The sequence below is a fragment of the Desmodus rotundus genome, chromosome 10, assembly GCF_022682495.2.
Source record: "Desmodus rotundus isolate HL8 chromosome 10, HLdesRot8A.1, whole genome shotgun sequence".
Taxonomy (NCBI): Eukaryota; Metazoa; Chordata; class Mammalia; order Chiroptera; family Phyllostomidae; genus Desmodus; species Desmodus rotundus.
Genome location: NC_071396.1, coordinates 63374213 through 63397394, shown reverse-complemented (window position 1 = coordinate 63397394; position 23182 = coordinate 63374213). Strand labels below are relative to the sequence as shown.

The 23182-nt window shown below is 42.5% G+C and overlaps 1 protein-coding gene across 1 annotated transcript in view; it reads left to right on the top strand.

Annotated features, from left to right (window-relative positions):
• Positions 1-23182, top strand: part of IMPA2 (inositol monophosphatase 2) — a 55394-nt gene that overhangs the window by 31643 nt on the left and 569 nt on the right. The window contains exons 3-7 of the mRNA XM_024580418.4: positions 3427-3531; positions 5790-5835; positions 7796-7904; positions 20882-20990; positions 21727-21878. Of these exons, the coding sequence (XP_024436186.1) occupies positions 3427-3531; positions 5790-5835; positions 7796-7904; positions 20882-20990; positions 21727-21878 (521 nt within the window). The remainder of the gene's footprint in view (positions 1-3426; positions 3532-5789; positions 5836-7795; positions 7905-20881; positions 20991-21726; positions 21879-23182) is intronic.

Below are 23182 nucleotides of genomic sequence, written 5' to 3'. Positions count from 1 at the left end.
AATGTGGGAGGGAGGGGGTGTGCAGGATGCTGTGGAGTGAAAGGGTGGAAATGGGAAAACTGTAATAGCATAATCAATAAAATATATTAAATAAATAAGAAGAGATAGGAGGATAAGTATAGTGTTAACTATGATATTTCACCCAACTAGCCACTTTTTAGAAAGTGTGGAAGAAAGGTAAGACTCTTGTTAGAGGATTATGTGTTGAATCCAGAAAACAGAGAGCTTGTGGGATATCAGGTTATGAGATATAGTGAGAGGAAAGGATAGAAAATAGGCGTAGTGTGCTAGAGAATAGAGTTAACCACAACAGTAATAATGTTCTGGGAAACTGTGAACTGGACTAAGATCCGGGAGGGTTGCAGTGTTGTATTTGCAATTGTATGGAACAACAGTTGTTTACATTAATATTGGAACAACAGTAACATGACAGAATCTATGTGATCCAAATAACAAGAATAGGAAGTACACAACCTAGAATAGTGTGCTATTGGACCACAATTAAAGTGAAAGAAGGAAAATTAAAAATACACTATGAAGGAGAGAACAAGGAAACACCAGTCAAACAATGCAATTAAACAAACAAAATGAAGAAAACTAGACAGAAGAGAAATTTAAAAAACTAATAAAAGAAGTAAAAATAATAATAATACAAATAAAAAATATATTCATAAGCCATTTCAGGGAAAAATCATTTCGGTACAGAAGACATTCAAAGTAGATTAAATTCCTTAAGACTTTGGCCAAGGAAACTGGCAGAGCTAATACTGTGTTTAACCATCAGCTTTGTGGAGTGATTCTTTGTGCACGTCACCTGTGTATGCTTCTGCTGCAGTCAGGAGTTCTGGCGTCACCACCTGGCCGCACCCTGCCAAGCTTGGCTCCTCTGACTTCTTCATGTCTTTCACCATGCCATTTCTTCCATTTGGACTTGCCTGCCTGCATTGTATGAGCCAAAGGATCCAACAGCCCATGGAGGGAGGTGATGGTAGGGAAGCACTTCCCAGCAGAAGGAGGGGACACTGAGCAGACAGAAGCAGGGAACCAGCATCCACTGTCTCTGATCACACTCTGCATTGTAAGCTTCTGGGGGCAGATGGTACTTGCCCAAGCTTTCCTGCACAGCTGCCATTTTTCAGGGCATGAATTTCTCACGTGTCTCAGTCAGTGCCCCCTGACCTCAGTGCTTTGGTTGTTTCTGCATGGGTTTCTGTACGAGACCATGGGGAAGAGAAGGTAGAAGCACCAACCTGAAGACAATATGTATACACTCATCATATACCCTGATGCATTTCCACATAATTTATCTATAAGGTAAGGGGGCTAGATGACTGTGTGTGCATATAGACCATGAATTTCATAAATCTTTGAAATGGAAATGGTAGTTCCAGAGTTGCTAGGGAGCAGTGAATTAACCGTATATATGACAGCCCTGTAATTGACTGAGAAGTGATATTAGCATGCAAGGTACTTTTCTCATTTCAGAGCACGACAGACAGGACAAACCTCAGGATCCACAGAACTTCTGTGAAGACAGAAATGTTCTGTCTTCAGTGTCCACTGTGATAGCCTCGAGTCCATGTGACTAGTGAGCACTTGAAGTGTGACTAGAGAGACTTAGGAACAGACTTTAATTTTTTTAATTCTATTTATTTTAAATTATTTAAACAGCCATGGGTAGCTAGTGGCTATTGGATTGGCTAGAGCAGTTACAGAGGTTTCCATTTTAGTCTTTTTATTAACAATATGATGTCAATCTCATCTGTAAGTCCATTGATGACAATTCTTAGGACACATGGTTCCTCTGGAAAAAGTGATTTCCAGGAGCTCCTTGAGGCTGGGAGGGAATGTCCTGCCCAGCACTCTGACCCCTTAGCCTCCAACATCAGGAGCTAAGCAGCTGTCTGATGACCATGACTGACAGTACACCAAATGCTAGCAGCAGGACATGAAGCATTTCTTCTCACTCAGTGTTTCCATCCTAGTAAAAACATGGACATTTCATGAGATGCTAATGGAAGACCTCTCAGCAGGGTCTCGTATTCACACATAAATCAAAGGTTTGCTTGACACCTGCCACAGACCAGACCCTGATGACATGAAAGTGCAGGACAGGAGCCCCACCCCTGGTGAACCTGGCTCTGTGACAGTTAGGAACACATACTGAACATTGTTGTGTGCCAAGCACTGCCTTATTTGATTTGTATAGAATATGTTCTTTCCTCCTGAGAACAGTTCCGGAGGCATAAGCAGTAGCCAGCTTCGTGGGACCCCAGCTTGTGGATGGTGCCTGATGCACTTACCAGTGCCTGGGTAACCCTCACCATGCTGAGCCAAGCCTATGTGGATGGTTGGAGGAGGGAGAAGGACAGGAAGGAAGAACTGGGTCTTTGGTGGTGATTTTGCTGAGGCAGACATGACTAAGGACAGCCAGGAGCGCCCTTCTCTGCCGGCTGATTTGAGATGTTGGTTGTTTTGTCCAGGTTCCTAATAGGAAGTAGATGACCCGCTCCAATGAGTGTGGTTTCAGGAGGCTTGGACCACAGAGGACTGGTTACAAAGGAGGGGCGAGGGATGGGGCCCACTGCACCTGGTGCAGAATGGTGCTCAGGCCTGAGGCTGGGATGCACCTGTGGGGACTGCCAGGGATGGTAAGGGACCTAAAAAGGGAGGGAGAGGGCAATAATCATAACCTCATTCTCCTGCTTTCTCCTATCCCTTGAGTGTCCAAGGGGCAGGAGTACCCTGTGGGGCAGCCTACCCCAGGCTCCTGGGCCAGAGGAGAGGGCCTTTATGAAAAATTGTCAGCTCCCATTGAGCCCATATGGTGGAGGCTGATGGGCACAGATACAATTGTCACCTTTGCTGCAGTTCAGGAGAAGCCGACTGGGTAGAGACCTGGGAATTATCAGCTCTAGGTGGCAAGTAACACCTCAGAGCCAGCAAGACTGTCTTCCCCAGGTGCTACTACCACAGTACTACTGATGGGAGAACTGAAGCTTGGGCCCTGCTCTGAGGTCTGTGTTCCTCAGGCTGTTCCTTGTTGTGTGTCTTTGGCCTTCTCTCCTCCAGATTAAAGTTAAAACAGAGTTAGCATTGCTTTATAAGATCTGCTTCCCAGGGTTTTTCATTCTTGTATTTCTTTATTACCTAGCCCATTCACACCTCCCTGATGCCTCCCTCTCCAAAACTCCTACATCAAGGTGTCACTTTGTGTTTTCTAAATCCTGCTGAGTCAGAAGACTAGCAGACAGATGGAAACACAGATAAGTCTATTATAAACTCTGCCTCTGCTTGACCTGGAGAAACTATAAGGAAATCTCTTCACTGTGTCAGCTTTATCTTTGACGGGACTGGAAGCAATTTGAAGCGCTTTGTCTTGAGTTCTTGGTGCATTTTCTCAGGCTGCGCTCCTGCCCACCACAGGTTCATTGCAGAAGAGGCTGCAGCTGCAGGGGCCAAGTGTGTGCTTACCCCCAGCCCCACCTGGATTGTTGACCCCATTGATGGTACCTGCAACTTCGTACACAGGTAAGCATAAGCATGGGTCACCCCTTTCTAGTGCCTAAGCTGTCCTCTTCTTGAAGACTTTCTTTCCCAAAGTAGTATTTTTGGAGGCAGGAGTATATAAGCAAACCTCTAATAGGCTTATGGTTTCATTACAAAGGTGATCAAATCTTTATATTTTTAAAAGAAGGTTTTCCATTTATGAGAAACTCTCAGAACATGTAGGAAATCTTCACTTGTTTAAAAACCATTGTCTTTGTGTTGGGATGAATTAAGAAGGATCTGTGGAGAAGCAAGCAGGTTTAGAAAGAAACATGTAGAGCCCAGCAGCTGCCAGAGTGTGAGGTATAGACAGGGGCATGTGGGGGGTGACATTCCAGAGCTGCCTTCAGAATGGGAGCAAACCTCATGTCACCATGAGATAGGACAAGGAACCCATCAGAAGCTGGTCAGGGCTAATCTGACTGGATTGATGCAGCCAAAGAGCAGAAGGTTGTAGAGAAGTCAGAAGTAGGGGAAGGAAAGTGAGCTGTAGAGCCAGGGAGGTGACAGGGACGTGGTCCCGGAAGCTCTGACCAATGGGGCAGGTGTTGGAGCTATACCCACTTGTCCAGGACTGGGCATTGAAAGCAATGTGGTCTCCACAGAGGCTAGTTCTCCTATGGGAACATGCATAGAACCCCAGGGCTGTTGGCACAGGTTCCTGGCCCATCCCAGGTCCCCATTCAGTAGGTTGGGACAGCCCATGGATTTGCATTACTGGATCATACTTTGAGAGCCCCTGCCATAGATGTCAAGGAAATGATCCATTTTTCTCACTTAAAGTGATGAAAGACAGATGATGGGGTCCTCGCTCTTGTTACTGTCCTCTTCCATGTTGCCACAAACAGTACGTTTGTATATATAAGTGTGTAAACTAATTCTGATGTAGCATGTTAATCATCACCTTTTCTAAATGTGGTTTATCCTAAGAATTCAGTCAGTCATGCCCACAGGTGACCCTTTTGAGGCAATTGAATAGTGCCATCTGGTGACAGCAACAGTGTCACCAGACTAATTTAACTAAAGCTTGACACTCCCTGGGGAGTTTATGTGGAATCACAGGCCTCCCCTCTTAGGTGTGTTTGCCCAGTAGAACACCTGTTATTTCTGTCTCACCTGCCATTCTAGTATGCTGGTAATGGGGACAGAGCCAGCCGAGCCCTTTGGTGTGGTGAAGGTCACATGTCCACTGACCCCAGAGCCAAGGGGAACATGGAGCCAGAGAGACAACTTGGAGAAGAGCATCAGTTGGAGAACAAGCTGTGTTGCTAACCCTTACAGTTACAGAACACCATCAAGGTGATTCTCATGGCCTAAAGACATCCAGAAGCCTTTGGCCACTGCAACACAGATAGGACCTATGTGTTCTTATGTCCAGTAGTGGCAGTGTTGGGACTAAAGCCAGTGGGAGAGAGCTCCTCTGAGAGTCAGAACTATACTTACTCAGTGAGCCAGCCACCAATGTTGACAGTGTCACACAGCTGCCACCTCAGCAGTCAGGGCTCAGATCTGTGTATGACTGGTTTCATAGTTTTCCTGTAGGTTAGCAGAACCCAGCCTTTCCTTGTTCCTACTAGTTGTTAAGCTGTGATGATCTTCACATAAAGGCAAGATTATTTCAAAAACACAAAGTAGCAACAACAAAATCAGAAAATAAACCACAGACAAACTGACGTCCCAACCAGCCTTCAACCACTGTGGCTCATGCCTGCTGTTGGTTGCTTGGGCGCCCACATGAGAGATGGGGTGATGAGGGCTGTTGTTATCACCCAGACCCATCCTCTGGGAGGGTGGATGCTGGGGCCTGTGATGTCACCTCCTGCAGGGATGGGAGGCACCACACTCCACCTGGGACACAAGTCTGGCCTTTTTGGAGGTTTTGGCTGTCCCTTTAGGTCTCCGAGAACCAGAAAGCTGATTATTATTGCATGGTCCCTCTCAATTGGGTACTTGGTCATTGTTCAATTCCATCAATTCTACATGACTTTCAGGATATCACTTTCTTTCAAGGTCAGCTGTCTTACAACATGGTCAGCTAAGCCTGTTTGTTTTGGAAGCAGTTAGTAAAAACTGTGGGAAATAGTTTTTAAAAAAACAAGCCCATCCATACTGTAAAAAGCTCCTTCTGTGCCATGAGTGATTGTACTATGCAGCCACACAGAGGCTCCTAAGTGTGTGCAAGAGGTTTGCAAGAGGCCATTTATGTTTTAGAGTGCAAACCACTCTGTTTTCCTTTGCAGATTTCCAACTGTGGCAGTAAGCATTGGATTTGCTGTGAACCAAGAGGTATGTGGTGGGTGGGGCCCTTGGTCCCCAGGGCCCCAGTTCAGGTTTCATTTAGTCATCTTCCTTTTTGGTTTTGACCTCTGCACTCCTGTTTTGCTCTCTTTGTCCTATGCCTGAATCATGACTAGTAAATCCAAGCATGTGTTTTTCAAATCTGAGAAAGTAAACAAATGCAAATCAGTTTGGGGGTGTGCAGGCTCGGGGCTCTGTGGCCAGCCTTTGTTTCCACCATGCTTTTTTTCTGACATAGCCGTGGAAGGGGAAGTTCTGAGCAGATTGTCCAAGTCAGTCTCCATCTGACCCCTGGGGCGTGTGATTTAGTTACACACAAAAAGAACTCCTATTTTTGGAGGACATTTTTAATCCCAATATTCTATTAATTCTTCTTCATCTTCCTCTAGCTATTAGTGTGAGAATGTGGCTGTTTCAGGGTTCCCATAGACCCTCAGAACTAAGCAAGATCAAAGGGCCTGCAACAAAGGCGTGGGATCGGGGCTTAAACTTTATTAGTCAGTTTAAGCAATAACACTTAGAAAAGTCCTAATTTCTTTGTAGTTACTACACTTATATTTAAATGAGACTGGGGGCTCAATGTTTTTCAAAAGAAGCCCTCCTTTACAGTACCATTTTTTCATCTTAGTCCTCAGCGTTACCATAGATTCCCTAGCATGAAAACTTAGAGAAGTTTATACCCATGTAGAAGTACTTAAGATTCTTAATATTGAAATTTAGGTAAGGAATTAATTACTCACTTGTTTCTCTATTAAATGTTGTCATTGAACCAAGTGATGGATTGAGTACTCACCTCAGAGGGTGATGCTCATCATCACAGTGTCAGTAACTGAGGGAGGAGACCAAGTGCTGTGGTCTGGCAAGGTCACCAACTGGCAAGGCCCCACCCTCTGATGGGTCTGGTGTGTATGCCTGCACAAGGTGGTCTGGGCCTGTAGTGGATGGTCCCTGGTCAAAGGGAGCATCCCACCGTTCCCTCAAGGCCTCAGGGCCACCTGCTGGCCCCAGGAGCACAGGACCCTCACTGTAGGCTCCCTGAGTCCAGCCCAATTCTAGGACTGACCTGGATTTGGGAAGCCCTTTAAAGCCAGGGTAGTGGAGGGGGAAGGATGGTTAAGTATTGCTGGAAGGCTGTAGGCCCTTGATAAGTGCTGGCTGAACCAGGCTTCCCAGCAATAAACCCAATTCCTTCCCACAGTGGTCAAGCTCAGCCTGGGCCAACAGAGACTTTCCTGGGGCATTTGGTCTGGGTCTCTCTTCATTTTCCAAAGGGATGAATACTTAGCTAACCTCTAGCACACTTGCTCTTATTAACCCTGAATAATGAGAAGTCAGTAGAGGAAAGGAACAAAAACACATAGGGTCATACCATTTTTTTCATACTCACCTCTTTTTTTTTTACCATCCCTAACTGTGGCCCATGGCCTCATCGCTGATTTATGGCAGTGCTGCTGCTGGTTAGCATGCTCCTGCTCAGGGCAGAGAGCCCCCTTGGTGAGTCACAGCTGTCTTCCTGGGACTGCCCTTGGGTTCTGATTCTGCTGGCATTCTTCATTCTTCACACATCAGCGATTTTGAGGTGTTCTTGTGGGGTTTGATTAGAGGCACAAGTAACCTCACTCCACCCCCCACCCCCCTCCAGAAGCCTTTCTAAAGAGTCAAGCTTTTTCAGTAACTAATGTTTGTTTATGATGTTAAGTTTTAATATGGTCTTTTTTTTAGTTTTAGTGTATTTTTAAATATAGTAATTTTTAAAAAGAGAAATGTTGTTTTTATGCCCAGTTTTGAATCTAGATGCTGATTTTTTTAACTCCCTTTTGTATTTTCTATCACATCATCATCAGTTAGTTAGAACACTTAGAACACCTTCCACCTTTGAATTACTGTGTTATTTTCTGTACTCATTAAATGAATGGCACTTGTTTTCTGCACTGCTCCTGCCCCCCAGCTTGAATTTGGAGTGATTTACCACTGCACAGAGGAGCGGCTGTACACGGGCCGGAGGGGCCGGGGCGCCTTCTGCAATGGCCAGCGGCTGCAGGTCTCCGGGGAGACAGGTGGGGCTTCACGCATCTTGTCACAGTTCACTTCAGATTAAGAAATGTCCATGGAAAATGCCAAAAATCACCATTCTGTGAGACAGTGGTGAAATCTCCTGTGAGACTTCAGTCTCTTTTTAGGGACACCATGTCCTTGAATAACTGGAAATTGAGCCAGTTCTGTATCTTAATGTTTTTGTGAATGTGGCCAGAAGCTTTAAATAGTCTCATTCTATTTTGTACTCACGTCTTTCTTCTTCAGTGCTAAAAGAAATCCAGTCATTAGTTATGATTTGGTCTCTAGCAGTCCAATGAATGCCACAGGCAGAGTCAGAAGCATGCTGTTGCCTCAGTGTTCAGGTGAATGTCAGTAATCCTGTCACCTGGATGATGTCACCCAGGTACAGTCTGTGGCTCCCTGTATGTGCACTAACTATAGCTGGCTTCAGTTTCTGTGAGAAGTCATGTACACAAGTAATGTTTTCACTCACCACCGATGTTCCATTGTCATTGTTATTCCTGAGGCAGAACCTCAAGGGCATCCAGTAGTTCTTATAAAGGGACTATGTTATACTTAATCTGCATATAACTGTGTATCAATAACAATATGCTGGTTTAGGTGGTTTTACTGACTTGTTGTTCCTTCTCACTGATTAAACTGGTGATATTTTAGCATTTTGTAGGATACTGTCAGGGACAGAAAATTACAAGACAAAGAAAAGAGCTCGAGATTAGGAGCAGGTGGATTAGAAGACTTTAAAAGATCCATAATGTCCATGTTTGGACATTCCTACTAACTTCTCACTTGTGTGTTTCTGCAACAGGACATCATAAGATCCCCTCTCCCCTCAGTTGTCTCATTTACCCGTTATGGATTCAGTTCGTGGTGTCAACACTTCTCTGAGTTCCTCTGCCTTCCTTACTGCCTCCCTCTACCCATTTCCAGCTTCTCTTTTAAACATTTCTTTCCTGCCCTGGCTGGTGTGGCTCAGTGGATTGAGTGCCGGCTTGCGAACCAAAGGGTCACCAGTTCAATTCCCAGTCAGGGCACATGCCTGGGTTGCGTGCCAGGTCCCCAGTAGGGGGTACTCAAGAGGCAGCTACACATTGATGTTTCTCTCCCTCTTCTTTCTCCCTCCCTTCCCCTCTCTCTAAAAATAAATAAGTAAAATCTAAAACAAAATTTATTTCCTGGTGCCCCTTTTCCATTGTCTATTTATTCTGCCTTTACCTCCTCCTTGGATGACACCTGTGTGCCTAGATGGCCTCAGAGGCAATGAGAGGTATGCTCTGCCCTCCAGCTGCTCCTCATCTGTTAAGGAAGTGAGGCTCTCCAGCTGTGATCCACAATGATCTGGTGAAAGTGCCATCCATGAGCCCTGCATTGTTACTTTCTTATATTTGGGTTTCTATAATACCAAAGGCATTGATCTAGGTGCAGCAGGAAGTATTTGCTTATTTGCTGTGGCACAAACTCCTCCTTGCAGTGTTATGACCCCATGAACAGCTGGTCTATTAGGGAGGTGACTTGTCATTGTATGAAGGTCGGGGCAGAGCTGCCTTGGGGAGTCTGAGGAGGCTCCCAAGGAGGCCCATGAGAGTCATGGCACACGCAGGGTGAGAAGGGGAGACGGTCACTATAAGCTTCAGACAGAGGCAGGAGCAGCAGGATGTACTAACCAGTTACCACTTGAGTCCTGGCCCTGCCCCATTTCTCCCTCTCCCAGAAATGTTTTGTTTGGCCATGTAAAAAGTGGGATTAATTACAGCCACACATGCCAAGAGGCAACCACTCAAGCTGAATTGTGTAACTCGGTAGTGAGAAAGCATATTATTAAATATGCTTATGTGAACTTTGCTCTATGTTTAGTCTGATTATAACACTCAACTCTGTTCACACACATTCCGCTCTCTGGTCAGCTGCCTGCGTTGCTCAGTAGTGCATTAGAACATCATGTCCTTGCTGGGGCTCTCAGACCACTTGCCCTGCACTGGTGCACCCCACCCACGTGGGCACTGTATTTGGCCCATCATCAGCCCTTCTGTCCCAGAGTGTGCATTGCTCACTGTTATAAACCCTCCTTGGCTACATCCATGTTCCAGAGCTCTTTTGTGATTAAAAAAAAATTTTATCCTCACCAAGGACATTTTTTCATTGCTTTTTAAAGAGGGAGAAAAAGAGGGAGAAACATTGATGTGAGAGGAAAAACATCTATTGGTGACCTTTTCATACGTGCCTCAATTGGGAATCAAACCTGGTATGTGCCCTGACTAAGAATTGAACCCACAACCTTTTGGTCTATGGGACAACACTCCAACCAACTGAGGCACGCTGGTCAGGGCTGTGATTTTTTTTTTTAATCTGACTTACAAAGTCTAGTGAGTGTTTCAACCTGGTCATTTTCTATTTAATGGGTGACTAGGTTTCTATGGGAAATGATGGAGTATACTCTTTATCAGTACACTCTTTAGGCATTGTGCAGACCTAGTTTCAAATCCCAATTCTACCACTTTCTAATGCTGGGGCTTGTCAGTTAACCTATCCAAACTTCAGTCCTCATGTATAAAGTGATATGATGATAATGAAAACTTTGAGGGTTAAATAAAATTGTATATAGAAAGCACTCAGCAAAGTCCTTGGCACATGGTACCCAAAAAATCAGTCATTATCTTTTTTTAATCATTTTTTTATTTTTCAGTCACAGTAGACATATAGTATTATAGTAGTTTCAGCTGTACATACCAATGATTAGACATTATATAACTTACCCAATAAATCTTGTACCCACCTGACACCATACATAGTTAGAATATTAATGACTGTATTCACTATGCTGTATTCTACATCTCCATGACTATTCTGTAACTACCTATTTGTACTTCTTAATCCCTTCACCTCTTTCACCCATTTACCCAACCCCCCTCCCATCTGGCAACCATCAAAATATTCTCTTATCTATGAGTCTGTTTCTGTCCTGCTTGTTCACTTCTTTTGTTTTTTAGATTCAATGGTTAGATTTGTATTTAATGCCATTTTATTCATATTTTTTATCTTTTTCCCCCCTTTTTCTTAAAGAAGACCCTTTAACATTTCTTGTAGTACAGGTTCACAGGTGAAGAACTCCTTTAACTTTTTCTTGCCTGGATAGCTCTTTATCTGTCCTTCTTTTCTAAATGACAGCTTTGCTGGGTAATCTTGGTTGTAGGTCCTTGCTTTTTATTACTTTGAATATTCTTGCCAAACTGTTGTGGCCTGTAAAGTTTCTGTTGAGAAATCAGCTGAGGGTCTTTTGGAAGCTTCCTTGTAGGTAACTAACTGCTTTTCTCTTGTTTCTTTTAAGATTCTCTCTTTGTCTTTAACCTTTGGGATTTAATTATGATGTGTCTTAGTATGGGCCTCTTGGGGTTCATCTTATTTGGAACTCTGCACTTCCTGGACTTGTATGTCTATTTCCTTCACCAGGGTACAGAAGTTTTCTGTCATAATTTTTTCAAATAAGTTTTCATTTGTTGCTCTCTCTTTTCTACTTCTCGCAACCCATGATGCTAATGTTGGTAGACATGAAGTTGTGGCTCCTTACACTATCTTCATTTGAGTGGGGGGAGGATTCTTTTTTCTCTTCTGATTGGGTGTTTTTTGCTTCCTTATATTCCAAATTGCTGATTTGATTTTTGGCTTCATCTACTGTACTGTTGATTCCCTGTAAATTATTCTTCATTTCAGTTATTGTATCCTTCATTTCTGACTGGTACTTTTTTATGATGTTGAGGTTCTCACTAAGTTCATGGAACATCCTTATAACCAGTGTTTTGAACTCTGCATCTAATAGATTGCTTATCTTAATTTTGTTCAGTTCTTTCTCTGGAGTTTTGTTCTGTTCTTTCATTTGGGACATGTTTTTTATCCCCTCATTTTGGCAACCTCCTTATGTTTGTTTCTATGTATTAGTTAGAGCTGCTATGTCTTCTGGGCTTGGTAGGGTGGCCTTATAAGTAGGTGTCCTGTAGGGTCCAGCGGCACAGACTCCCCAGTCACTCAAGCTGGGTACTATAGGAATGCCCCACCCCTGCCCCATGTCCTGCCCCGTGTACACCCTTCTATTATATTTGAGCCTTGGTTGCTTTTGACACACCAATGGAAGGGATGTATCCCCAGGCCTATCAATGATATGGACTGGCTGCAACCACTGACCACCATGGAGGATCAGTTGTTCCAGGGCCTGCCCCACAGAGCAGGACTTACTTCAGCAGGGCTCTGGTGCCAGTTGAACCCACCCGTTGAGTGTGTCACTTATAAAGGTGGCTAGGTAGCGGTGCTTCCACATGGTCTGAAGCTGCCCACCAAGTGTGCTGACTCTGGGACCTCCTGGGAGGTTCAGGCCAAGGTCAGCCACCACTTGTATTCTACACAGGGTTACGTGGCATGAGCTACAAAGCAATCTGCAGATGACTGCTACTTGTGTGGGCTTGGAGGTGACCAGGAGAGGTCAAGCTGAAAAACCAAGGCTGGCTGTCACTACAGCTGGGTTTGGGACCATTTAGCGACAGGTAGTGGGCATGCTGATGCCAGAAGTTGCTTGTTTGAGAGATTTTAGGAGAGTCTGAAGCATGAGCCAAGACAGGCCATTCATATGGATAAGCCACTGGAAACAGCTTGGGTGGGCCCAAAAGTTGACTGGGGCAGGGTCTCAGGGAATCACTGAGGTGGAGGGAACAGTGTGAGCCAGGTTGATGGAGACCAGATATGGTGCCCATCTGCCAGCTCCGCCAGGACTTTTATCTGAGAGAAAGCTGTCCCCTCAGCTCTTGCCCTGATGCTGGACAATGCATTTCTTCCCCATATGTCCTGGTGCCTTTTGAGCTGCTGTCCCAGTGCTGGAGCTCAGAGGGAATAAATCAGAGTAAGTCCATGCATGGGCCCTTTGAGAGGAACTGCATGGGACTGCAGAAGCCCTCTGTCTCCTTCAGCCACAATCCCTGACAGTTTTTACAGGCAGAAGTAATAAGAACTTCTCTTCCTGGTACTAGAACCCTGGGCTAGGGGGCCTGGTGTGGGGCTGGGACTTCTCACTCCTCAATGGGACCTCCAAATCTGAAATCCCTCCCAATTTTTATCCACTACACGTGGGTGTAGGACAGGCCCATTCACATCTCTTCCCCTCTTACCAGACTCAATGTGGCTTCTTCTTTAAATCTCTAGCTAGGTTTCAGGTGGTTCTGAATTCTGGTTGTTTTGCAGTTTAGTTGTAATTTTGATGTGGTTGTAGAAGTTGGTGAGTACTGCATTTACCTGTGCCACCATCTTGACTGAAAGTCAAAAGATTAGCAATAGTCATTATCAAAGAAGAAACTTGAGTCTTTGCACAAGATCAGTTATAGCCCATTGTTAAAATTAAGATGCATTTCTGGAGGAAACAGCCCTTAAAATGAACACCACTGATTTTTTTTCCTGTGCTTTCTTTGCTTTTTTTCCAGTTCCTATTACACCTTTCTGGAATGTCTTCAAAAACAAAAACAAAAACAAAATCTCCAAAAAACAACAAAAAAAAAGCTACCCTGAATCGGGGTAAAGGGTTAGATGAGGCCAGGATTTTATTAGTAGCCTTTTCTTCAGATTTTACCTACTTGGCAAAATTTTAAACATCTACAAAGCATACCAAAAAAGTACAATGAACTCACACAACCCATCACATAACTCCATTACTGCCAACTCGTGGCCAATTCTGCTTCATCCATACCCCCAGTCAACTCCCAGCTCCCCCATACGATTCTCTGATACAAATCCCAAACATGATTCCAATTTCTAGCCAGTATTTTAGTATGGATCTCTAAAACATGCAGACAGTTCTCTGGAAAACATAATCACAATACCAGTATCACAACCCTCCAAAAATTAACAATCATTCCTAAAATCATTAAGTGTCCAGTCAGTGTTCAAATTGCCACTTATCTCATCTATGGAAAATGGCCTTTCAGAGCCCCAGTCTGGGTTCTAGCAGTCATTATAGCTCCTAGGAAATTTAGTTGTTTTATAATATGAAATTCATCATGAGTCATACTGGTGTTTTCTAGTCTTTACTTAACACTTCTATGTATGTCTCCTCTGCCCCATGCTGAAAATCGCTATGCACAGTGATACCAGGAATTTTAATAGTGTCACACAATCCATGTTTGCTTTATCCTACAACATACACCTATCAGTTTCAGAATATAATACTAGCCCTACTATTAACAAATGATTACTAAAAATAGTTTGAAGGATTTTTTTTTTTTTATGTTGTTTTGTTTTGTCTTTTTGGAGTTTTTTTTGTCCTTCACAAATATCCCACTAGGGCCTGGGGTCAGATTGCTGTGAGAGTCTCTGAAGTGGTTCTTTGTTCCCTTAGGTTATGCCACCAACTGAAGATAATCACTTAGATACCTTTGTTTTACTTTATTTTTGATTTAGAAGGATTACTTTTGTAAAATTGATTTGATTGTAATTTTTTTTTTAAGTGCATGGTTCCAAAGTCAAAACGATAATACAAAATATATTCAAAGAAATTTAGCTTATGTCCTTCCTTGTCCTTTTTACCCTATAGATAACCATTAAAAATTCTAATAGTTTTTTGGTCCATTTTTATTTTATTCTTTTAAAAAAATAAGCAACTGTCTTGTTTGCTTTTATTGTTTTCATATAATTTTTGGTGTTTAGAAAGGTTTATATTTTTATTGTAATAATTATCTTTGATTTAGAATATTTATATAATATCCCTAGTCCTCTCTTTTTGGAGTTATTGTCTATTGATTCCCTATTATCATTAATATTAAACTTGTAACCTCTTCTCCCTGCTCTTTGTATATTCCAATATATCATGATATTCTTTAAAATGATATTCTTTTACTCCAGAACTACAACACAATCGGTGATCATATTCTAGTTGTCACATCCTCACCCGTTATCTTTTTTATTTAATATTTTATTTATTTATTTTTTAGACAGAGGGAAAGGGTGGGAGAAAGAGAGGGAGAGAAACATTAATGTGTGGTTGCCTCTCACGTGCCCTCTGCTGGGGACCCTCTCTTTCTCCCTCTTTTCTCCTCTCTAAAAAATAAATAAGTAAAATATTTAAAAAAATAATTTAGGAGTTTTCTTGAATTATAGTTCTCAGTACTTGTTTATTTCCAAATTTGTTTGCTTAGATTTTTGCCTTCTGGGTCTCTTATTATATGTACAAGTGGGAACCCCCCCAAAATGGAATTATCTTCTGGAGGGTGGGCTTCTTGTAATACAGGCTTCCCCCACTAGGTGAGTATTCTTGGAACCCATCTGTATCAGTGTACCAGCTGGCATTGTTGTGAGAAGCTGCATTTGGCTTCAGTGAATTTTTTTTGAAGACTTCCAATGTGTTTGCCCATTTCATAATGGGTGATTTACGAACACACCTGCCCATACCACTCTTAAGTGTTCAGCAGTTTTTCACCAAAAATAGCATGACCCCAGTGCCCCACCCTCCTTATTCACCCAATTTCACCCCGAGGGACTTTTTTTTGTTTCCCTGGATGAAATATGTCGTCAAAGGGAAATGTTTTGCTGATGTGAAAGAGGTGGAACAAAAAACGGCAGAAGCACTTAAAAAGCATCAAAATCGAAGAGTTCAAAAATTGTTTTGAGCAGTGGAAAAAAGTCTCAGTATGTGCATTGCACTAAATAGAGAGTACTTTGAAGGTGACTGGAGTTTAAGCATGTAAAAATAAATACACAGTTTTTTATAAACAAATTCCGGGTTTTGGGGAGCCCACTGCCTTGTATGTTGGGTCTTCTCTGCTTAACCTTGTCTTTATTACTTTCTTTTGAATCCTTTTCATCTATTTCATCAGTTTTTCTAATCTTCTCTTATTCATTCTTTGTTTTTTGTAAAGCATGATACATTGAGTTATTCTGTATTTCTTTAGTTTAATGTTCTCATCTGAAATGTTTTCTGATTCTTTACTAAGTTCTGTTCCCTCTACTTTTGAGTTACACTGCTGTCTTTTCATATATTATTTCTTTTTTATTTTTTAAATTTTATTTTTCAATTAACATTGATGCTCAATATTATAATCTTTATTTCTTTTACATAAAGCTATTTCTGTTTTGTGAACAAATCTTTCTGGCATTCTTTGATTGTCTGGAAAGATGTTTTTCTGCCCTGATACTTTTTTCTTATGATAATTGTGTATGGAATTTAACCAGGATTCTTTTCCTTTTCCTTTTCCTTTTTTCTATCAGAAATCTCTATTCCTGAACTTGGGGTGGGGGCAGTTTTTGTACTTTCACAGCTCTAGAGCTCCTTTTTCTGTTTTTGTGAAGTGTTCAAAAATATTGGTCTTATCCTTAGATTTTTTTTTTTTTTTCTCTGTTTCCCTCCTCCACTATTATCTGGATCTTCTTTTCCCTTTGCCTCTATTGTCCCTGTGTAGTGACTTTGGAATTCACTCCCATACATTTCTACTCAGAACCTGCCCTACAAGGCCCTGGCTATAAGCGGTCATAGGGCTGGTCAGCTCCTTACCTTCAGACCTTACCCCACATCCCATACCAGAGACCCATGAATTGATGTGTACACAGCTCCTCTCATATTGGCCCAAGCTGGTTTCCAGTGAGTGGCTATTGGTGATTTTGAGGTTTTGCTGTTCTCGGGTCCAATATATGCTAGATGCTCCTCTCCTTCTCCTGATGTCACAAGACCATGTGGTCTTGAAGCTGCTAGAGGTTTGCCACACCCATTGTTTTTTGGGGTTTGGCCATACCTTGTCAATACAGGTTTCTTTGTTTTTTAAAGATAATGTCTATAGTTTTGACTTTTTCTCTCCTAGTTGTTCTGTCTGTTTTTATCAGAGGATGTTTAAAGAGGTTAAAATCTACATGGTTGTTGCATAGATTTCCAATTCTGTCTTCCCCAGGATTCTAAGCAATACTTTTTTTTTTCCAAGTTGTTTGCTTTTTAAAATTAATTTCTTAAGGTGAAAATCAAATAACATAAAACTAATCATTTCAAAGTGAACAGTTCAGTGGCAGTGTGTTCACAGGACTGCACAATTACATTCTCCAAAGTAAAATCCTACACCCATTAGGCACTCTCTCCCCCACATCCCCTCTTCCTACTCCACCTCCAGCCACCAGGCTTCATTCTTAGTACTTACGTTTCTAAGTTAAATAAAGTTAAATTTCATTTTTATATAAATAGCTTGTAATGGCTTATAAGAAGTCTAGAAGAATTAGGACATGTGTATAAAAATACATGCTGGTATAAGTGTTGTTTCAGGAGCTTTACATGCAGCAAAACCAGTTAGTGCCCAGAGGGCATATTTTCCAGACTTAAAGCATAGTCTCCTCTTTCTCCATGAGTACATACTTCAGTGTATATACACAACTTGTTTCCCTTGCCTCTAAGTTGTAAAATTTCTCTTTGATACTCTGGGTATTTTTAACTATTCAACTAGAAAAAGGGTTTTCAAACTCTTGGAAGTCAAACTATTGGGCTACATTTTTTCACCTTAAATAAAATCTGTTTATGGAAAGAGTATACAGAGATGTCCTACTTCAAAATCTATTAGTATTTTTTGTGGTAAAATATACAATATATAATATAAAATATACCATTTTAGCCATTTTAAGTGTATAATTTAGCGATATTTATTACATTCACAATGTTGTGCAACCATTAACTCTGTACCCATTAAACAATATCTCTCCATTCCCAAGAAACACACTCACAAAGACACAGAATATTTTAAATTAAAAATATAATTAGCATTTGATTAAAAACTAAAATGTTATGATAAAATATATAATTGCATTAATGCTAATAAAATGCAAAAATCATAGTAGTTGTATATAATTAATTAGGAATAATCATAATATAAGAAGATGTTAAGTAGAAGAGATAATTTTTCCTTATCTAGAGCAAAATTAAACAGTAAAGCATTTTGCCTGCAGGTGGCAGCACTGAGACTTTTTTCCCTCTGTTCTTGATTTCATTTGGGAAAAAAATGTTTTAGCAAGAGTGAGGAAAAAATAGATACATTACAGCTAGAAGAAGCGGAAGGTACTGGATCCAGAGATATCTTTTCACGAATTTAAAACTATGGAAAGAAACCCCTTCTTTTACATATCACCAGACAAGCTTGAGTTTAAGTCTGGGTCCCACCACTTAAGGCTACATGACTTCAAGCAGGTCACTTTTCTGAGCTTGGTCTCCTCAGTTGTGAAACAAGGACAGTGAGACAGTGAATGTGATGGAGGACTGAAAGCACACATGGCGGTGTCTGGAAGAGAGTAAGATGTGAGCAATTGTTGTTTCCACACTTTGCTTAATTTCCCTTGTGAAATAGTCCAATGGCACTTAGTTTGAGAATCCCTGCTCTTCCTGCACCAGCCCTGCATGTAGGGGTATCTGCTTGTCTAGGCTGACACTCTGGGGACTTCCTCTATTCACACTACAGCCAGGCTCTCCCTCTGATAAGGACAGATTGGACTAGGCCTTGGCCTGAGGAGTAGTCACATCTCATGAACCTGATTAAAAGTAGGTGCTTTTCTCCATATGGAAATTGATTGTCTGACTTTCTAGTTCCTGGGGGAAATCTTCAGTGTCTTCTGTAATTATCAAAATCTGAAATATGCACACTTTCATTAAGAAATCCCACTTCTATTAATCTATCCTGAAAAATATATCAACGTGACTGCACAAATCTACACAGAAAAAGAGATAACATTGTTTACAATAACAAGACTTAAAGATGTTTATCTGGGGGGGATAGTAAACCACTTCTTCCATTGGTTAAAATAACATTCAGTTGTTACAAGTACAGAAGGATGGTAAAAGGTGCACTCAGTAAATTGCTGTATCAAAGAGCAAGTAATGAAATAACCTGTAAAACTATGTTTTAAAATATGATGTTCATGCCCTGGCCAGGTAGCTCAGTTAGTTGGAGCATTGTCCTATACACCAAAAGATTACAGATTCGATCCCCTGTCAGGGCACATACCTAGGTTGCAGGTTCAATCCTTTCGATCCCTTGTCAGGGCGCATGCAGGAGGCAATCAGTAGATGGTTCTCTCTCACATCACTGTTTCTCTCTCTCTGTCCCCTGCCTCTCTCTCTAAAATCAATAAACATATCATTGGTTGAGGATTTTAAAAATGGTAAAAATTTGATGTTCATGTACACATGTGGGTATATGTAAGATTTGAAGTTAGGTAAAGAAATCAGAAGTACGATTAGGCAAGATGCCACTGCAGCTTCACTTCCATCTTCTTCCCTGGCCTCCTCTGAAACTACTCATCCTGCTTCCTTGTTTTCCCTGGCGAAAATAACATGCATACTATCTAATGTCTTTCTTATTTTTAATATAATGGGCACTCCCCAAATTGCAATATGTTATCATTCAAAGGAATATTTTAGCTAATATTTATAATTCAGAATTCATTCCTACCAAAATAGTGTTGTACATAGTGATTAGATTCTTAAGCTAGCCAACAAAATTCTACTTAACCCACAAATTCTTCTAATAAATTTTAAAATGCTAGCAATTTAACAACCCAGCCCAAGCAAGAAGACTCTTATCAATATTTCTTTAACGCCAGTATTTGGGAAAAAGCATTCATTGGTTCAGTAACTATGTATTGAATGTCTGTTGTGCCTGGCCCTGTGGATATCTTTTTCTTCACAAGAAGTCTATTTTTCCAGGGAACATGCCATCTGAGTTTATAGCCCAGATGCTGGGGTTAACTGGGTCCTGCCCATGGAGATCATGGAGCTGCCTGGCCCCCTCATCCCTTGTTGTGGGCAGTGCCCATGCACTCTCACTGCACATGTGGAGGTGCATTAGCTCAGCTTTAGTCCTGGGTGTGCCTGGTGAGGATTGATTCAGGCCTCCCAAAGGCAGGTAGCTTTGATGTGGAGCCAAGTGGTTTTTCAGAGAGTGTTTAAATTATAAAATGAGAGCATCTGACATAAGAAAAGGGGGAAATTTGGTACAGATACTGTCCAAGAGGAGATTGCCTTCTCACAGTCGTCTGGTCCCTTAGAGATGACTTTGCAGATTTCAATGTGGGAGTAGGCCCATTGAGTGCAGTAACTTGTGGAGTGCGTGTTCCCTCTACTTCATAAAGTGGCTTTGTTGTGTTATCTGAACACACCTGATGTGGCTGGCCGATCATGCCTGAGCAACAGTCCTGAAGAGACATGACAGACTAACTTTCGTTGTGTTTGGGTATGTGGCCAGGCAAGGACAAGCCGCTTGTGTCTCCCACCAGTGAGTCAGGCGCAGGAAGGGAGCTCGGTCACATCCGTCCATGCCCATGTGCCAGCTTCCTGGCACAGGCAGTCCTCCAATCCCATCACAGGAACCAAGGGCTTGATGTAAGCACCTCACTGCTCTGTGCCAAGGAGGCCACACAGCTACAGCATTGGTCTTTATGCTGACGTGATTATTCCTGAAGACTCCCTTTCCAAAGATGTTACTTAAAAGTTGCTTTCTCCACAGGGGTAATGGTATTTCCATCTTTTTAATCCCAGCAGTTGAAGAATGGCTTTTAAAGACAGATTTAATTGATAAGGCCTTTTTTTCCTTCAAATATTGGGTGGTCCTGGCTTGGAATCATTTTGTTTTTATTTGTGATCAAATGATGGGGGCTTTCATAAGACACCAAACCTTTCCAGTTCTCATGCTAACTATTCCTGAAAAGAGAGAACTGAAAAATCTGCTTCCTCTGAAATCTGAATCAGAACGCAACTTTAAAGGAATAATGATCAAATAGAGTGTAAATTTTGTTTCCCTCTGTTAATTGTGTCCTTACTTTTCAACATAGCTATCAGAAAAATTTTATAGCACAAACCACTCTCAAAAAATACTTATTCTAGAAGGAATGAGACTCTGATATTTAACGTTTGCTTCAGGGAAAACCCCGACTCTTCAGTTAGAACCAAGACTTGATTTTTCTGATTATGGGATATTTTTTTCTATTGCAGATCTTTCAAAGGCCTTGGTTCTAACAGAAATCGGTCCCAAACGTGACCCTGCTACTCTGAAATTGTTCCTGAGCAACATGGAGAGGTTACTCCACGCCAAAGCTCATGGGTATGACTTTTCAGTTCCTGGAACACCCTGGGGCCAAGAAAGAGCCGTGCCAAACACAGTCTTGCTACAGACTCCCTGGGGGCTGAAAGAGAAAAGATCCCTGTGACAGGAACACATGCAGCCTGTGCTGAGGCCCAGGGAAGCCACGTGGTGCTCCATCGTTCAGTATGGGAGCTCATGCAGCCAGCTGTTAGGAAACAGATAGGGGACATTTGTTCCTTTCTTAGCAACTTTGAGAAGCCATGGAACTGATCTGTAGCCACCAATCCAGCCCATCCTGTGTGTACTTACAGCCCTTCTTAAATGATGTTTCTCCAGTAAACATTTAGGGAAATACATCCAAGTCCAATTGAATACTCTTCATCTCCCATCCTCCATCTAGGTCTGTGCTATAGGTACGGGCTGCAAGAGGCAATTTAAATTTAAGTTAAAATTCAATATAGTTAAAAATTGAGTTCTTTAGTTGTGCTAGCCATATTTCAAGTGCCCTACAGCCACAGGTGGCTAGAGCTACCACAGCGCAGAATGTTTCCATCTTCACAGAAAGTTTGGTTGGGCAGCACTGCACTGGACTCTAGATTTGAATCTAGAACTTGTTGGTAGAAGCCCATGACTCATGCTTAATGACTGGGAATGCTCAGCAGACGGAGTGACTTTGGATAAAGTAAGCATGCACAGTTTAAGAGCAGTCCAATTTATGCACAGTGCCACTCACATGTGTACTGCTCTCTTCCAGGGTCCGCGTGATCGGGAGCTCCACCTTGGCACTCTGCCACCTGGCTTCAGGGGCCGCAGATGCCTATTACCAGTTTGGCCTGCACTGCTGGGATCTGGCTGCTGCTACTGTCATCATCAGAGAAGCAGGTGGCATCGTGATGGACACCTCAGGTGAACCCATTGGACCCTTGGCTTGCCCTCAATCCCCGGAGTCACGACAGCAGAGACTAGACCGAGTAACACCTCCAGATTGAACATCGCTCACTTCCTTCTCTACTGATGAGAGGGCATTGGAAAGACAGTGGTCTAACGCCTTCCCACCCTGCCTACCTTCCTACTCTGTGCCTCTAGACATGAAAATATACCCTAGGGTCAGAATATACTACCACTGCTTTCCATTTACATAACATTTGACAGTTGTCTAAGCACACAATCCGATGAGAATGGCAGAGTAGGCATTGTGCTCCCCAGGTGACGAAGAGGAGGCTAGTATCCCCATGGCCCGGTGGCTCGACATTGGGTCAGCATGGTGTACAGTGTGGGTGCCCTATGAGGATCTGAAAGATGACCTGTACTTCTGCTTGGAAGTTATCTTGTCCCAGTGATTGACCGCACTAGGCAAATCTCACCCCACTTAGCATTGCTGCCCCTGTTACGTCCACTTAGCTTCAGGCAGATCGCTCACCTAATGTTTAGGAGTAACCCATCAAAGGCTCTGTGAATTCTTTTAGATCTCATTCTTTCCTAGCTCTGTAGACCCAAGCTTATTAGCAGAAACACTGGGGCTCCCTTTTAACTATTGGGTATATACAGGGGGGTATTTGGTCATTTGATTTCTACTTTTTTCCTTTATCTCCTTCGAAAGACCTCAACTGAGCTACGAGGAAAGTATAAAGTGAAGAGGTATCAGCCTTAGATGGCAAGGCCAGGCAGACCAGTTTCAGATTAAAAGCCAGTCTGGCACTGGATTTAACCACGCAAGCACGCATGTGTGCACAGAGGGCCCCGGCAAGACCATTAGTCCTGTGCGTGCCCCCAGGAGGACACAGGGCTTCCTTGTCCACCCTCAGCTGCCTGGTCCCCACAGCAACCAATTGTGTTGCCAGTCAGAAAAGCCAACTCATAGGGTCCCGAGTGCCACCCTCACAGTGTAGAGGTTGAAAACTCCTCTCCCCTCTCCTGGTCTAATCAATCATTGGAATCTCAATCCTGAATCTTGGGCCTCAAATTACATTCTCCCAGCACAGCCTGCAGAACAGCATTGATTCATGGCACCTCCACTGCATTCATATTGGGGTGGAGCAGATGCTGAAAGGCATCACCCCTTTCTCTGGCCAGGCTCACGTCTTGACCATACTGTTTGTTTCCAGCCTTGAGCATGGCCTGGAAGCTTTGTTTTCCTTGGAATGTGCACACGCTGAGTTGTTATCCGGGACAGTTCTGCCCTATCCAGTAACCCAGATACTCTCTTCTCC